At 31.9% G+C, this 14,571-nt stretch overlaps 3 protein-coding genes across 3 annotated transcripts; all 3 read left to right on the forward strand.

Moving 5' to 3' along the window:
• Positions 1 to 2,640: 2,640 nt before the first annotated feature.
• On the forward strand, positions 2,641 to 5,049 carry LOC128132274 (protein FAR1-RELATED SEQUENCE 5-like). The gene is made up of 3 exons (XM_052768780.1): positions 2,641 to 4,252; positions 4,348 to 4,978; positions 5,046 to 5,049. Exons 1-3 carry the CDS (start codon positions 2,641 to 2,643, stop codon positions 5,047 to 5,049), a joined length of 2,247 nt encoding a protein of 748 aa, XP_052624740.1.
• Positions 5,050 to 8,048: 2,999 nt separating this feature from the next.
• On the forward strand, positions 8,049 to 9,668 carry LOC111906440 (protein FAR1-RELATED SEQUENCE 5-like). The gene is made up of 2 exons (XM_052768781.1): positions 8,049 to 8,766; positions 8,881 to 9,668. Exons 1-2 carry the CDS (start codon positions 8,049 to 8,051, stop codon positions 9,666 to 9,668), a joined length of 1,506 nt encoding a protein of 501 aa, XP_052624741.1.
• A 3,781-nt stretch (positions 9,669 to 13,449) lies between these two features.
• Positions 13,450 to 14,571, forward strand: LOC128132275 (protein FAR1-RELATED SEQUENCE 5-like). The gene has a single exon (XM_052768782.1). It carries the CDS (start codon positions 13,450 to 13,452, stop codon positions 14,569 to 14,571), a length of 1,122 nt encoding a protein of 373 aa, XP_052624742.1.

Genomic DNA, 14,571 nt, shown 5'->3' on the forward strand with positions numbered 1-14,571 from the left:
GTATATTGCTATTACAGGTTAAAAAACAAATGCATGATGCTATTCCAGGTTAAAAACATAAGTAGGTTGCTGTTACAAGTTAAAAACAGAATTACGTTGCTATTACAGGTTAAAAAAAAGTACCTTGCTATTACAGGTTAAAAAACAAATGCATGTTGCTATTATAGGTTAAAAATACAAGTAGTTTACTATTATGGGTAAAAACATAAGTGGTTGCTATTACAAGTTAAAAACAGAACTATGTTGCTATTATAGGTTAAAATGTATAAATAGGTTGCTCTTTCTGTAACAATGTAAATTACGTGGCAATCTTAATCAAAACAAAAATTTATAATGTGTCAAAGTTTACATTGATCACCAATGGATGCTTCTAATTTAGTTAATACAAGAAATGTAACATATGTACAACTTTGCTATTACATAAAAAAAATACAATAGAGTTGATATAATCCATTGATCTAGCACCAGCAATCAAGAAATTTAATTATATTTTCACCCACTAAATCAATTGATTGCTTCAGATTGTTAGTCTTAAGTATTTGATCTTTGTCAACTGCTATGGCAACTAGTCATGTGTTGAACATCTGGGATTCTTGTAGCTAGCAATTTGTGTTATAATCCATATTGATTCTCGTACGAGGAAATCAGTTGTTTGACTTGTATATTTGAACCGGATATCAAAATTAACTTCTCTTTTCAAACCTTATTATAAGGACAGTACTTTCACCTTCATCACATCCAAGATTCACACCATCATCATTTATTTTCTCGAATTTAGATGTTGCTTCCAAATAACCACTTGCATCAATATCTTCATCTATTTGTATTTCAAATGAATGATCTGCTACTTGTTTTTCTAAATCCATGATGGTATTAGTGTCAATATCTTTGGTTATACCTGTTTCAGAGGGTCGATCTGATACTTGGAGTTCTACCAACATGTGTAAGTATCTGTAAAGTGAAAAAGTATGTAGTACTCATGAGAAAAAAGATAAGCACTAAAATTTAAACAAAAGGATGAACAGAATGCCATTAATTACCTGTAATGATTTTTCAAAGAGAAGACGGATTGGAAACAATAGAAATCCTGTCAAATTAAAAAAAAACGAAAGAGAAAGAAATTACAAGTTAATTACTTGATAACACTAATCAATTGCACATACTGCCGAAAACAAGTACTTATAAGAACTCACTCAACATCTTAAAAGTGAAATTCCAAGCTATTGTTTTATAATGGCATGAAATAATTGTGTGTAATCTTTTAATTTTGATCGCATCTTAGTTGGACTCCACAAATTGAGTATAATATTGGTTCCCCATTAATTAGCATGATGCCAAGTGCCACTGTGATTTTTAATTACTCGATGATTTGGTTAGTAAATAAAGTGATAATTGAATAAAGATATATGTCGAAGTCAAAAGGGATAATCAAAGAAGAACTCAAATATGCTCAGAATTAAATGAGTTATGCTGTGTATATGACTTCGGTTTCATATATGCAATTAGAAAAACAATAAAGAAGATTATTACCTTGCGATTACGAAAAGGAGAAGATGATCATGACATTGCGATTAAATATGAAGATAGAATAATAAAGGAAGATCTTGAAAGTTCAACTGAAAAGCTACGTCAATTGGGTACTGTGAATTTCGTAGGAAAATAGGGTATTGGCAAATCAACATCAAAACGACGTGGTATTTGGTTCCACGCCTAAGCTTGTATGGGGCTGTTATATATATTCACTTTATATATATGGGAAAAGTGAATATATATAACAGCCCCATACAAGCTTAGGTGTGGAACCAAATACCACGTCGTTTTGAGGTTGATTTGCCAATACCCTATTTTCCTACGAAATTCACAGTACCCAATTGACTTAGCTTCTCTGTTGAACTTTCAAGATCTTCCTTTATTATTCTATCTTCATATTTAATCGCAATGTCATGATCATCTTCTCCTTTTCGTAATCGCAAGGTAATAATCTTCTTTATTGTTTTTCTAATTGCATATATGAAACCGAAGTCATATACACAGCATAACGCATTCAAATCTGAGCATTATTAAAATTTTCTGCCTCACTTATTTAATATTATTTACATATAACGAAATCTATATGAACGCATTCATTTTTGAGTTCTTCTTTGATTGTCCCTGTTGACATCGACATATATGTTTATTCAATTATCACTTTATTTACTAACCAAATCATCAAGTAATTAAAAATCAAAGTGGCACTTGGCATCATGCTAATCAATGGGGAAACAATATTATACTCAATTAGTGGAGTCCAAACTAAGATGCGATCAAAATTAAAAGATTACACACAATTATTTCATGCCATTATAAAACAATAGCTTGTAATTTCACTTTTAAGATGTTGAGTGAGTTCTTATAAGTACTTGTTTTCGGCAGTATGTGCAATTTATTAGTGTTATCAAGTAATTAACTTGTAATTTCTTTCTCTTTCGTTTTTTTTTCTTTTAATTTGACAGGATTTCTATTATTTCCAATCTGTCTTCTCTTTGAAAAATCATTACAGGTAATTAATGGCATTATGTTCATCCTTTTGTTTAAATTTTAGTGCTTATCTTTTTTCTCATGAGAGTACTACATACTTTGGCACTTTACAGATACTTACACATGTTGGTAGAACTCCAAGTATCAGATCGACCCTCTGAAACAGGTATAACCGAAGATATTGACACTAATACCATCATGGATTTAGAAAAACAAGTAGCAGATCATTCGTTTGAAACACAAATAGATGAAGATATTGATGCAAATGGTTATTTGGAAGCAACATCTGAATCCGAGAAAATAAATGATGATGGTGTGAATCTTGGATGTGATGAAGGTGAAAATAATGATACATGTATTATTGGAAAGGTTTTCGATACACCCAACGATGCATATACATTTTACAATGACTATTCATTTTTACATGGTTTTGGTACACGAAAACATTGGAAATTTAAGAACAAGTCAACAAATGAGCATTATCGGAGGATATATGTATGCAACAAAGAAGGTTTCAAACAATTGAAAGGTAATAATTCAAGTGGAAAGACAATAAAACGTTGTAGAGAGGTAAGAACTGGATGCAAAGCAATGATTCGCATTTCAAAACAAAAGGATGGGAAATGGATTGTTGACAAGTTTAATGACACACACAATCATGACTTAAGCATGACACCAACAAAGGTAATGAAGCATAGATCTCATGGGAAGTTCCACCGTACAATGGAATGTAAATCTCTTATGGTGGAACTTGGTCAATCGGGGTTGAAGCCATGTCATATTAAAAAGGCTATTAATGCATTGAAACCTTTAGATGAAGTTGATGTTACGTCAAAGCAATGTGTTGATGTCTTATCCGAACAACGAAAACAATATAAGGGAAAGGAGTTTTATGGACTTATAAAGCATTTCCAAGATAAAGCATTATTGGATAACGACCATTATTTTGTCGTAGACTTGTGTGATGATGGGTGTCCTCGGAATATCTTTTGGGCTGATGGAAGATCAAGAGACGCATATACTAAGTTTAGAGATGTTGTTGTGTTTGATGTTACTTATATGACAAACAAGTACAAGATGCCATTTGCTCCCTTTGTAGGGGTTAATCATCATGGGCAATCTATACTTTTTGGTGGAGCATTGCTAGAAAATGAAAAGGAAGAAACATTTGAGTGGTTATTTGAGAATTTTTTAAAATGTATGTTTACCAAGTATCCGAAGGCAATTATTACAGATCAGGATAAAGCTATGGGTAATGCGATAAAGAAAGTGTTTCCAAACACTCGGCACCGCTTTTGTGACTGGCATATTAAAAAGCATGAGTCTGAACACCTTCGACCATTTGTTACCCGTTATAGTGATTTTCAGGAATCATATAAAGATTGGGTGAATAGTGACACCATTGAAGAGTTTGAAAGCAAATGGGAAGTTATACGTATTAAGTATAATTTGGAAAATAATTGTTGGATAAGTCAAATGTATAGCCAACGGATACATTGGGCTAAAGCCTTTCTTAAAGATATTTTCTTGGCTGGTATGACAACCAGTGGACGAAGTGAGAGTATTAATTCCTTTTTTGATGGATTTGTCAATTCGAGCACCATGTTGAATGAATTCGTAATACAATATGACAAAGCAGTTAAGTCTCAAAGGGCAGCCGAAGAAGATGAGGACTTCAAGACAATGAACTCAAGAGCAGTTCTTTCTTCTGTGCATCTAATTGAAGCAAAAGCAGGTGAGTGATATACTAGAAACATTTTTGAGATTTTTAAAAAAGAATGGATGGAAGCCAATAACAATTTAACTCATGAGACTCTAAAAAAAGTACAGAAGAAATAACATATCGAGTTGGGCAAATGAATATTGATAAAAAATATTGGAGAATTGTTAGCTTCCGTTTGGTTGGTCAAATGAATGTTATATGTTCTTGTGCTAAGTATGAGATATATGGAATTTTATGCAAACATTGCCTATATGTGATGAAGAAGAGGCATGTTGAAACACTTCGGAGTCACTATATTTTACCTCGATGGACACTTAATTTTAGGTACAAAGTGGATAATAATAGTATTGGACTTGAAGAAATGAATAATGATAATGGGGTTAGTGCATACACTTTATGGTGTGTTCGTTCCAACTTTACCAAAGTAATTGAACAAGCGAAATTCTCCCCTTTAAAGATAGAAAAAGTTAATAACGTATTGATAAAGCTTTTAGATGATCTAACGATTCAGGAAAAACCAATAGCATTTGAAAATTCATCGGAAGGTTATTCTGTGGGACTTTTAGAAATAAATATGACACCTCAGATATCTGTCCGAGATCCTCTTGGTCCAACTAATACGAAAGGTCGTCCGAAAAATGCAAGTAGAATCAAGTCTTCTCTAGAAATGCCGAAAAACGAACATGTTCTTACTGTCAGGGATTGGGTCATTATGCCACTAGTTGTTCAAAAAGAAAGGTAGTTATAATATTAATTTACATTTTTATGATTATCTTTTTTTGAAAATTATATTAATTTGTTCCAGGTGAATGCATCGTTACAAGAAAAACAGTGACGAATGGTTGCTATTTTCTGGGATGCTGTGGGAAGAAGTTTTATGGAAAAAATATGTGCTTACCTTCTGTTTTGTTTTTTGGAATATGCTTTTGGAATAATGGATAGTTGTTATTTTTTGGAAAAGAAAAAATAGTGATGGAGATTTTTTTTAGTTCTCGAACCTATTTTGGAATGGTTGAGAGAAACAATTTTATTTCTTCCTGTTTTAAATAATAATGAGCAAGTTGATGGCTAGTTATCATAAAAATATGAGCATTGCCATAAGTGTAAGTAGGTTGTTATTATCAGTGAAAAACAAAAGTACATTGCTATTAAAAGTTAAAAACAAAAGTATATTGCTATTACAGGTTAAAAAACAAATGCATGATGCTATTCCAGGTTAAAAACATAAGTAGGTTGCTGTTACAAGTTAAAAACAGAATTACGTTGCTATTACAGGTTAAAAAAAAGTACCTTGCTATTACAGGTTAAAAAACAAATGCATGTTGCTATTATAGGTTAAAAATACAAGTAGTTTACTATTATGCGTAAAAACATAAGTGGTTGCTATTACAAGTTAAAAACAGAACTATGTTGCTATTATAGGTTAAAATGTATAAATAGGTTGCTCTTTCTGTAACAATGTAAATTACGTGGCTATCTTAATCAAAACAAAAATTTATAATGTGTCAAAGTTTACATTGATCACCAATGGATGCTTCTAATTTAGTTAATACAAGAAATGTAACATATGTACAACTTTGCTATTACATAAAAAAAAATACAATAGAGTTGATATAAACCATTGATCTAGCACCAGCAATCAAGAAATTTAATTATATTTTCACCCACTAAATCAATTGATTGCTTCAGATTGTTAGTCTTAAGTATTTGATCTTTGTCAACTGCTATGGCAACTAGTCATGTGTCGAACATCTGGGATTCTTGTAGCTAGCAATTTGTGTTATAATCCATATTGATTCTCGTACGAGGAAATCAGTTGTTTGACTTGTATATTTGAACTGGATATCAAAATTAACTTCTCTTTTCAAACCTTATTATAAGGACAGTACTTTCACCTTCATCACATCCAAGATTCACACCATCATCATTTATTTTCTCGGATTTAGATGTTGCTTCCAAATAACCACTTGCATCAATATCTTCATCTATATGTATTTCAAATGAATGATCTGCTACTTGTTTTTCTAAATCCAAGATGGTATTAGTGTCAATATCTTTGGTTATACCTGTTTCAAAGGGTCGATCTGATACTTGGAGTTCTACCAACATGTGTAAGTATCTGTAAAGTGCAAAAGTATGTAGTACTCATGAGAAAAAAGATAAGCACTAAAATTTAAACAAAAGGATGAACAGAATGCCATTAATTACCTGTAATGATTTTTCAAAGAGAAGACGGATTGGAAACAATATAAATCCTGTCAAATTAAAAAAAAACGAAAGAGAAAGAAATTACAAGTTAATTACTTGATAACACTAATCAAATGCACATACTGCCGAAAACAAGTACTTATAAGAACTCACTCAACATCTTAAAAGTGAAATTACAAGCTATTGTTTTATAATGGCATGAAATAATTGTGTGTAATCTTTTAATTTTGATCGCATCTTAGTTGGACTCCACTAATTGAGTATGATATTGTTTCCCCATTAATTAGCATGATGCCAAGTGCCACTGTGATTTTTAATTACTTGATGATTTGGTTAGTAAATAAAGTGATAATTGAATAAAGATATATGTCGAAGTCAAAAGGGATAATCAAAGAAGAACTCAAATATGCTCAGAATTAAATGAGTTATGCTTTGTATATGACTTCGGTTTCATATATGCAATTAGAAAAACAATAAAGAAGATTATTACCTTGCGATTACGAAAAGGAGAAGATGATCAAGACATTGCGATTAAATATGAAGATAGAATAATAAAGGAAGATCTTGAAAGTTCAACTGAAAAGCTACGTCAATTGGGTACTGTGAATTTCGTAGGAAAATAGGGTATTGGCAAATCAACCTCAAAACGATGTTGTATTTGGTTCCACGCCTAAGCTTGTATGGGGCTGTTATATATATTCACTTTATATATATGGGAAAAGTGAATATATATAACAGCCCCATACAAGCTTAGGTGTGGAACCAAATACCACGTCGTTTTGAGGTTGATTTGCCAATACCCTATTTTCCTACGAAATTCACAGTACCCAATTGACTTAGCTTCTCTGTTGAACTTTCAAGATCTTCCTTTATTATTCTATCTTCATATTTAATCGCAATGTCATGATCATCTTCTCCTTTTCGTAATCGCAAGGTAATAATCTTCTTTATTGTTTTTCTAATTGCATATATGAAACCGAAGTCATATACACAGCATAACGCATTCAAATCTGAGCATTATTAAAATTTTCTGCCTCACTTATTTAATATTATTTACATATAACGAAATCTATATGAACGCATTCATTTTTAAGTTCTTCTTTGATTGTCCCTGTTGACATCGACATATATGTTTATACAATTATCACTTTATTTACTAACCAAATCATCAAGTAATTAAAAATCAAAGTGGCACTTGGCATCATGCTAATCAATGGGGAAACAATATTATACTCATATAGTGGAGTCCAAACTAAGATGCGATCAAAATTAAAACATTACACACAATTATTTCATGCCATTATAAAACAATAGCTTGTAATTTCACTTTTAAGATGTTGAGTGCGTTCTTATAAGTACTTGTTTTCGGCAGTATGTGCAATTTATTAGTGTTATCAAGTAATTAACTTGTAATTTCTTTCTCTTTCGTTTTTTTTTCTTTTAATTTGACAGGATTTCTATTGTGTCCAATCTGTCTTCTCTTTGAAAAATCATTACAGGTAATTAATGGCATTATGTTCATCCTTTTGTTTAAATTTTAGTGCTTATCTTTTTTATCATGAGAGTACTACATACTTTGGCACTTTACAGATACTTACACATGTTGGTAGAACTCCAAGTATCAGATCGACCCTCTGAAACAGGTATAACCGAAGATATTGACACTAATACCATCATGGATTTAGAAAAACAAGTAGCAGATCATTCGTTTGAAACACAAATAGATGAAGATATTGATGCAAATGGTTATTTGGAAGCAACATCTGAATCCGAGAAAATAAATGATGATGGTGTGAATCTTGGATGTGATGAAGGTGAAAATAATGATACATGTATTATTGGAAAGGTTTTCGATACACCCAACGATGCATATACATTTTACAATGACTATTCATTTTTACATGGTTTTGGTACACGAAAACATTGGAAATTTAAGAACAAGTCAACAAATGAGCATTATCGGAGGATATATGTATGCAACAAAGAAGGTTTCAAACAATTGAAAGGTAATAATTCAAGTGGAAAGACAATAAAACGTTGTAGAGAGGTAAGAACTGGATGCAAAGCAATGATTCGCATTTCAAAACAAAAGGATGGGAAATGGATTGTTGACAAGTTTAATGACACACACAATCATGACTTAAGCATGACACCAACAAAGGTAATGAAGCATAGATCTCATGGGAAGTTCCACCGTACAATGGAATGTAAATCTCTTATGGTGGAACTTGGTCAATCGGGGTTGAAGCCATGTCATATTAAAAAGGCTATTAATGCATTGAAACCTTTAGATGAAGTTGATGTTACGTCAAAGCAATGTGTTGATGTCTTATCCGAACAACGAAAACAATATAAGGGAAAGGAGTTTTATGGACTTATAAAGCATTTCTAAGATAAAGCATTATTGGATAATGACCATTATTTTGTCGTAGACTTGTGTGATGATGGGTGTCCTCGGAATATCTTTTGGGCTGATGGAAGATCAAGAGACGCATATACTAAGTTTAGAGATGTTGTTGTGTTTGATGTTACTTATATGACAAACAAGTACAAGATGCCACTTGCTCCCTTTGTAGGGGTTAATCATCATGGGCAATCTATACTTTTTGGTGGAGCATTGCTAGAAAATGAAAAGGTAGAAACATTTGAGTGGTTATTTGAGAATTTTTTAAAATGTATGTTTACCAAGTATCCGAAGGCAATTATTACAGATCAGGATAAAGCTATGGGTAATGCGATAAAGAAAGTGTTTCCAAACACTCGACACCGCTTTTGTGATTGGCATATTAAAAAGCATGAGTCTGAACACCTTCGACCATTTGTTACCCGTTATAGTGATTTTCAGGAATCATATAAAGATTGGGTGAATAGTGACACCATTGAAGAGTTTGAAAGCAAATGGGAAGTTATACGTATTAAGTATAATTTGGAAAATAATTGTTGGATAAGTCAAATGTATAGCCAACGGATACATTGGGCTAAAGCTTTTCTTAAAGATATTTTCTTGGCTGGTATGACAACCAGTGGACAAAGTGAGAGTATTAATTCCTTTTTTGATGGATTTGTCAGTTCGAGCACCATGTTGAATGAATTCGTAATACAATATGACAAAGCAGTTAAGTCTCGAAGGGCAGCCGAAGAAGATGAGGACTTCAAGACAATGAACTCAAGAGCAGTTCTTTCTTCTGTGCATCTAATTGAAGCAAAAGCAGGTGAGTGATATACTAGAAACATTTTTGAGATTTTTAAAAAAGAATGGATGGAAGCCAATAACAATTTAACTCATGAGACTCTAAAAAAAGTACAGAAGAAATAACATATCGAGTTGGGCAAATGAATATTGATAAAAAAATATTGGAGAATTGTTAGCTTCCGTTTGGTTGGTCAAATGAATGTTATATGTTCTTGTGCTAAGTATGAGATATATGGAATTTTATGCAAACATTGCCTATATGTGATGAAGAAGAGGCATGTTGAAACACTTCCGAGTCACTATATTTTACCTCGATGGACACTTAATGTTAGGTACAAAGTGGATAATAATAGTATTGGACTTGAAAAAATGAATAATGATAATGGGGTTAGTGCATACACTTTATGGTGTGTTCGTTCCAACTTTACCAAAGTAATTGAACAAGCGAAATTCTCCCCTTTAAAGATAGAAAAAGTTAATAACGTATTGATAAAGCTTTTAGATGATCTAACGATTCAGGAAAAACCAATAGCATTTGAAAATTCATCGCAAGGTTATTATGTGGGACTTTCAGAAATAAATATGACGCCTCAGATATCTGTCCGAGATCCTCTTGGTCCAACTAATACGAAAAGTCGTCCGAAAAATACAAGTAGAATCAAGTCTTCTCTAGAAATGCCGAAAAACGAACATGTTCTTACTGTCAGGGATTGGGTCATTATGCCACTAGTTGTTCAAAAAGAAAGGTAGTTATAATATTAATTTACATTTTTATGATTATATTTTTTTGAAAATTATATTAATTTGTTCCAGGTGGATGGATCGTTACAAGAAAAACAGTGACGAATGGTTGCTATTTTCTGGGATGCTGTGGGAAGAAGTTTTATGGAAAAAATATGTGCTTACCTTCTGTTTTGTTTTTTGGAATATGCTTTTGGAATAACGGATAGTTGTTATTTTTTGGAAAAGAAAAAATAGTGATGGAGAGTTTTTTTAGTTCTCGAACCTATATTGGAATGGTTGAGAGAAACAATTTTATGTTTCTTCCTGTTTTAAATAATAATGAGCAAGTTGATGGCTAGTTATCAAAAAAATATGAGCATTGCCATAAGTGTAAGTAGGTTGTTATTATCAGTGAAAAACAAAAGTACATTGCTATTACAAGTTAGAAACAAAAGTATATTGCTATTACAGGTTAAAAAACAAATGCATGATGCTATTCCAGGTTAAAAACATAAGTAGGTTGCTGTTACAAGTTAAAAACAGAATTACGTTGCTATTACAGGTTTAAAAAAGTACCTTGCTATTACAGGTTAAAAAACAAATGCATGTTGCTATTACAGGTTAAAAATACAAGTAGTTTACTATTATGGGTAAAAACATAAGTAGTTGCTATTACAAGTTAAAAACAGAACTATGTTGCTATTATAGGTTAAAATGTATAAATAGGTTGCTCTTTCTGTAGTAATGTAAATTACGTGGCTATTTTAATCAAAACAAAAATTTATAATGTGTCAAAGTTTACATTGATCACCAATGGATTCTTCTAATTTAGTTAATACAAGAAATGTAACATATGTACAAGTTTGCTATTACATAAAAAAATACAATAGAGTTGATATAAACCATTGATCTAGCACCAGCAATCAAGAAATTTAATTATATTTTCACCCACTAAATCGATTGATTGCTTCAGATTGTTAGTCTTAAGTATTTGATCTTTGTCAACCGCTATGGCAACTAGTCATGTGTCGAACATCTGGGATTCTTGTAGCTAGCAATTTGTGTTATAATCCATATTGATTCTCGTACGAGGAAATTAGTTGTTTGACTTGTATATTTGAACCGGATATCAAAATTAACTTCTCTTTTCAAACCTTATTATAAGGACAGTACTTTCACCTTCATCACATCCAAGATTCACACCATCATCATTTATTTTCTCGGATTTAGATGTTGCTTCAAAATAACCACTTGCATCAATATCTTCATCTATTTGTATTTCAAAGGAATGATCTGCTACTTGTTTTTCTAAATCCATGATGGTATTAGTGTCAATATCTTCGGTTATACCTGTTTCAGAGGGTCGATCTGATACTTGGAGTTCTACCAACATGTGTAAGTATCTATAAAGTGCAAAAGTATGTAGTACTCATGAGAAAAAAGATAAGCACTAAAATTTAAACAAAAGGATGAACAGAATGCCATTAATTACCTGTAATGATTTTTCAAAGAGAAGACGGATTGGAAACAATAGAAATCCTGTCAAATTAAAAAAAACGAAAGAGAAAGAAATTACAAGTTAATTACTTGATAACACTAATCAATTGCACATACTGCCGAAAACAAGTACTTATAAGAACTCACTCAACATCTTAAAAGTGAAATTACAAGCTATTGTTTTATAATGGCATGAAATAATTGTGTGTAATCTTTTAATTTTGATCGCATCTTAGTTGGACACCACTAATTGAGTATAATATTGTTTCCCCGTTAATTAGCATGATGCCAAGTGCCACTGTGATTTTTAATTACTTGATGATTTGGTTAGTAAATAAAGTGATAATTGAATAAAGATATATGTCGAAGTCAAAAGGGATAATCAAAGAAGAACTCAAATATGCTCAGAATTAAATGAGTTATGATGTGTATATGACTTCGGTTTCATATATGCAATTAGAAAAACAATAAAGAAGATTATTACCTTGCGATTACGAAAAGGAGAAGATGATCATGACATTGCGATTAAATATGAAGATAGAATAATAAAGGAAGATCTTGAAAGTTCAACTGAAAAGCTACGTCAATTGGGTACTGTGAATTTCGTAGGAAAATAGGGTATTGGCAAATCAACCTCAAAACGACGTGGTATTTGGTTCCACGCCTAAGCTTGTATGGGGCTGTTATATATATTCACTTTATATATATGGGAAAAGTGAATATATATAACAACCCCATACAAGCTTAGGTGTGGAACCAAATACCACGTCGTTTTGAGGTTGATTTGCCAATACCCTATTTTCCTACGAAATTCACAGTACCCAATTGACTTAGCTTCTCTGTTGAACTCTCAAGATCTTCCTTTATTATTCTATCTTCATATTTAATCGCAATGTCATGATCATCTTCTCCTTTTCGTAATCGCAAGGTAATAATCTTCTTTATTGTTTTTCTAATTGCATATATGAAACCGAAGTCATATACACAGCACATTCAAATCTGAGCATTATTAAAATTTTCTGCCTCACTTATTTAATATTATTTACATATAACGAAATCTATATGAACGCATTCATTTTTGAGTTCTTCTTTGATTGTCCCAGTTGACATCGACATATATGTTTATTCAATTATCACTTTATTTACTAACCAAATCATCAAGTAATTAAAAATCAAAGTGGCACTTGGCATCATGCTAATCAATGGGGAAACAATATTATACTCAATTAGTGGAGTCCAAACTAAGATGCGATCAAAATTAAAATATTACACACAATTATTTCATGCCATTATAAAACAATAGCTTGTAATTTCACTTTTAAGATGTTGAGTGAGTTCTTATAAGTACTTGTTTTCGGCAGTATGTGCAATTTATTAGTGTTATCAAGTAATTAACTTGTAATTTCTTTCTCTTTCGTTTTTTTTCTTTTAATTTGACAGGATTTCTATTGTTTCCAATCTTTCTTCTCTTTGAAAAATCATTACAAGTAATTAATGGCATTATGTTCATCCTTTTGTTTAAATTTTAGTGCTTATCTTTTTTCTCATGAGAGTACTACATACTTTGGCACTTTACAGATACTTACACATGTTGGTAGAACTCCAAGTATCAGATCGACCCTCTGAAACAGGTATAACCGAAGATATTGACACTAATACCATCATGGATTTAGAAAAACAAGTAGCAGATCATTCGTTTGAAACACAAATAGATGAAGATATTGATGCAAATGGTTATTTAGAAGCAACATCTGAATCCGAGAAAATAAATGATGATGGTGTGAATCTTGGATGTGATGAAGGTGAAAATAATGATACATGTATTATTGGAAAGGTTTTCGATACACCCAACGATGCATATACATTTTACAATGACTATTCATTTTTACATGGTTTTGGTACACGAAAACATTGGCAATTTAAGAACAAGTCAACAAATGAGCATTATCGGAGGATATATGTATGCAACAAAGAAGGTTTCAAACAATTGAAAGGTAATAATTCAAGTGGAAAGACAATAAAACGTCGTAGAGAGGTAAGAACTGGATGCAAAGCAATGATTCGCATTTCAAAACAAAAGGATGGGAAATGGATTGTTGACAAGTTTAATGACACACAGAATCATGACTTAAGCATGACACCAACAAAGGTAATGAAGCATAGATCTCATGGGAAGTTCCACCGTACAATGGAATGTAAATCTCTTATGGTGGAACTTGGTCAATCGGGGTTGAAGCCATGTCATATTAAAAAGGCTATTAATGCATTGAAACCTTTAGATGAAGTTGATGTTACGTCAAAGCAATGTGTTGATGTCTTATCCGAACAACGAAAACAATATAAGGGAAAGGAGTTTTATGGACTTATTAAGCATTTCCAAGATAAAGCATTATTGGATAATGACCATTATTTTGTCGTAGACTTGTGTGATGATGGGTGTCCTCGGAATATCTTTTGGGCTGATGGAAGATCAAGAGACACATATACTAAGTTTAGAGATGTTGTTGTGTTTGATGTTACTTATATGACAAACAAGTACAAGATGCCATTTGCTCCCTTTGTAGGGGTTAATCATCATGGGCAATCTATACTTTTTGGTGGAGCATTGCTAGAAAATGAAAAGGAAGAAACATTTGTGTGGTTATTTGAGAATTTTTTTAAAATGTATGTTTACCAAGTATCCGAAGGCAATTATTACAGATCAGGATAA

Source organism: Lactuca sativa, chromosome 2 (assembly GCF_002870075.4).
Source record: "Lactuca sativa cultivar Salinas chromosome 2, Lsat_Salinas_v11, whole genome shotgun sequence".
In the NCBI taxonomy this organism is placed as follows: domain Eukaryota; kingdom Viridiplantae; phylum Streptophyta; class Magnoliopsida; order Asterales; family Asteraceae; genus Lactuca; species Lactuca sativa.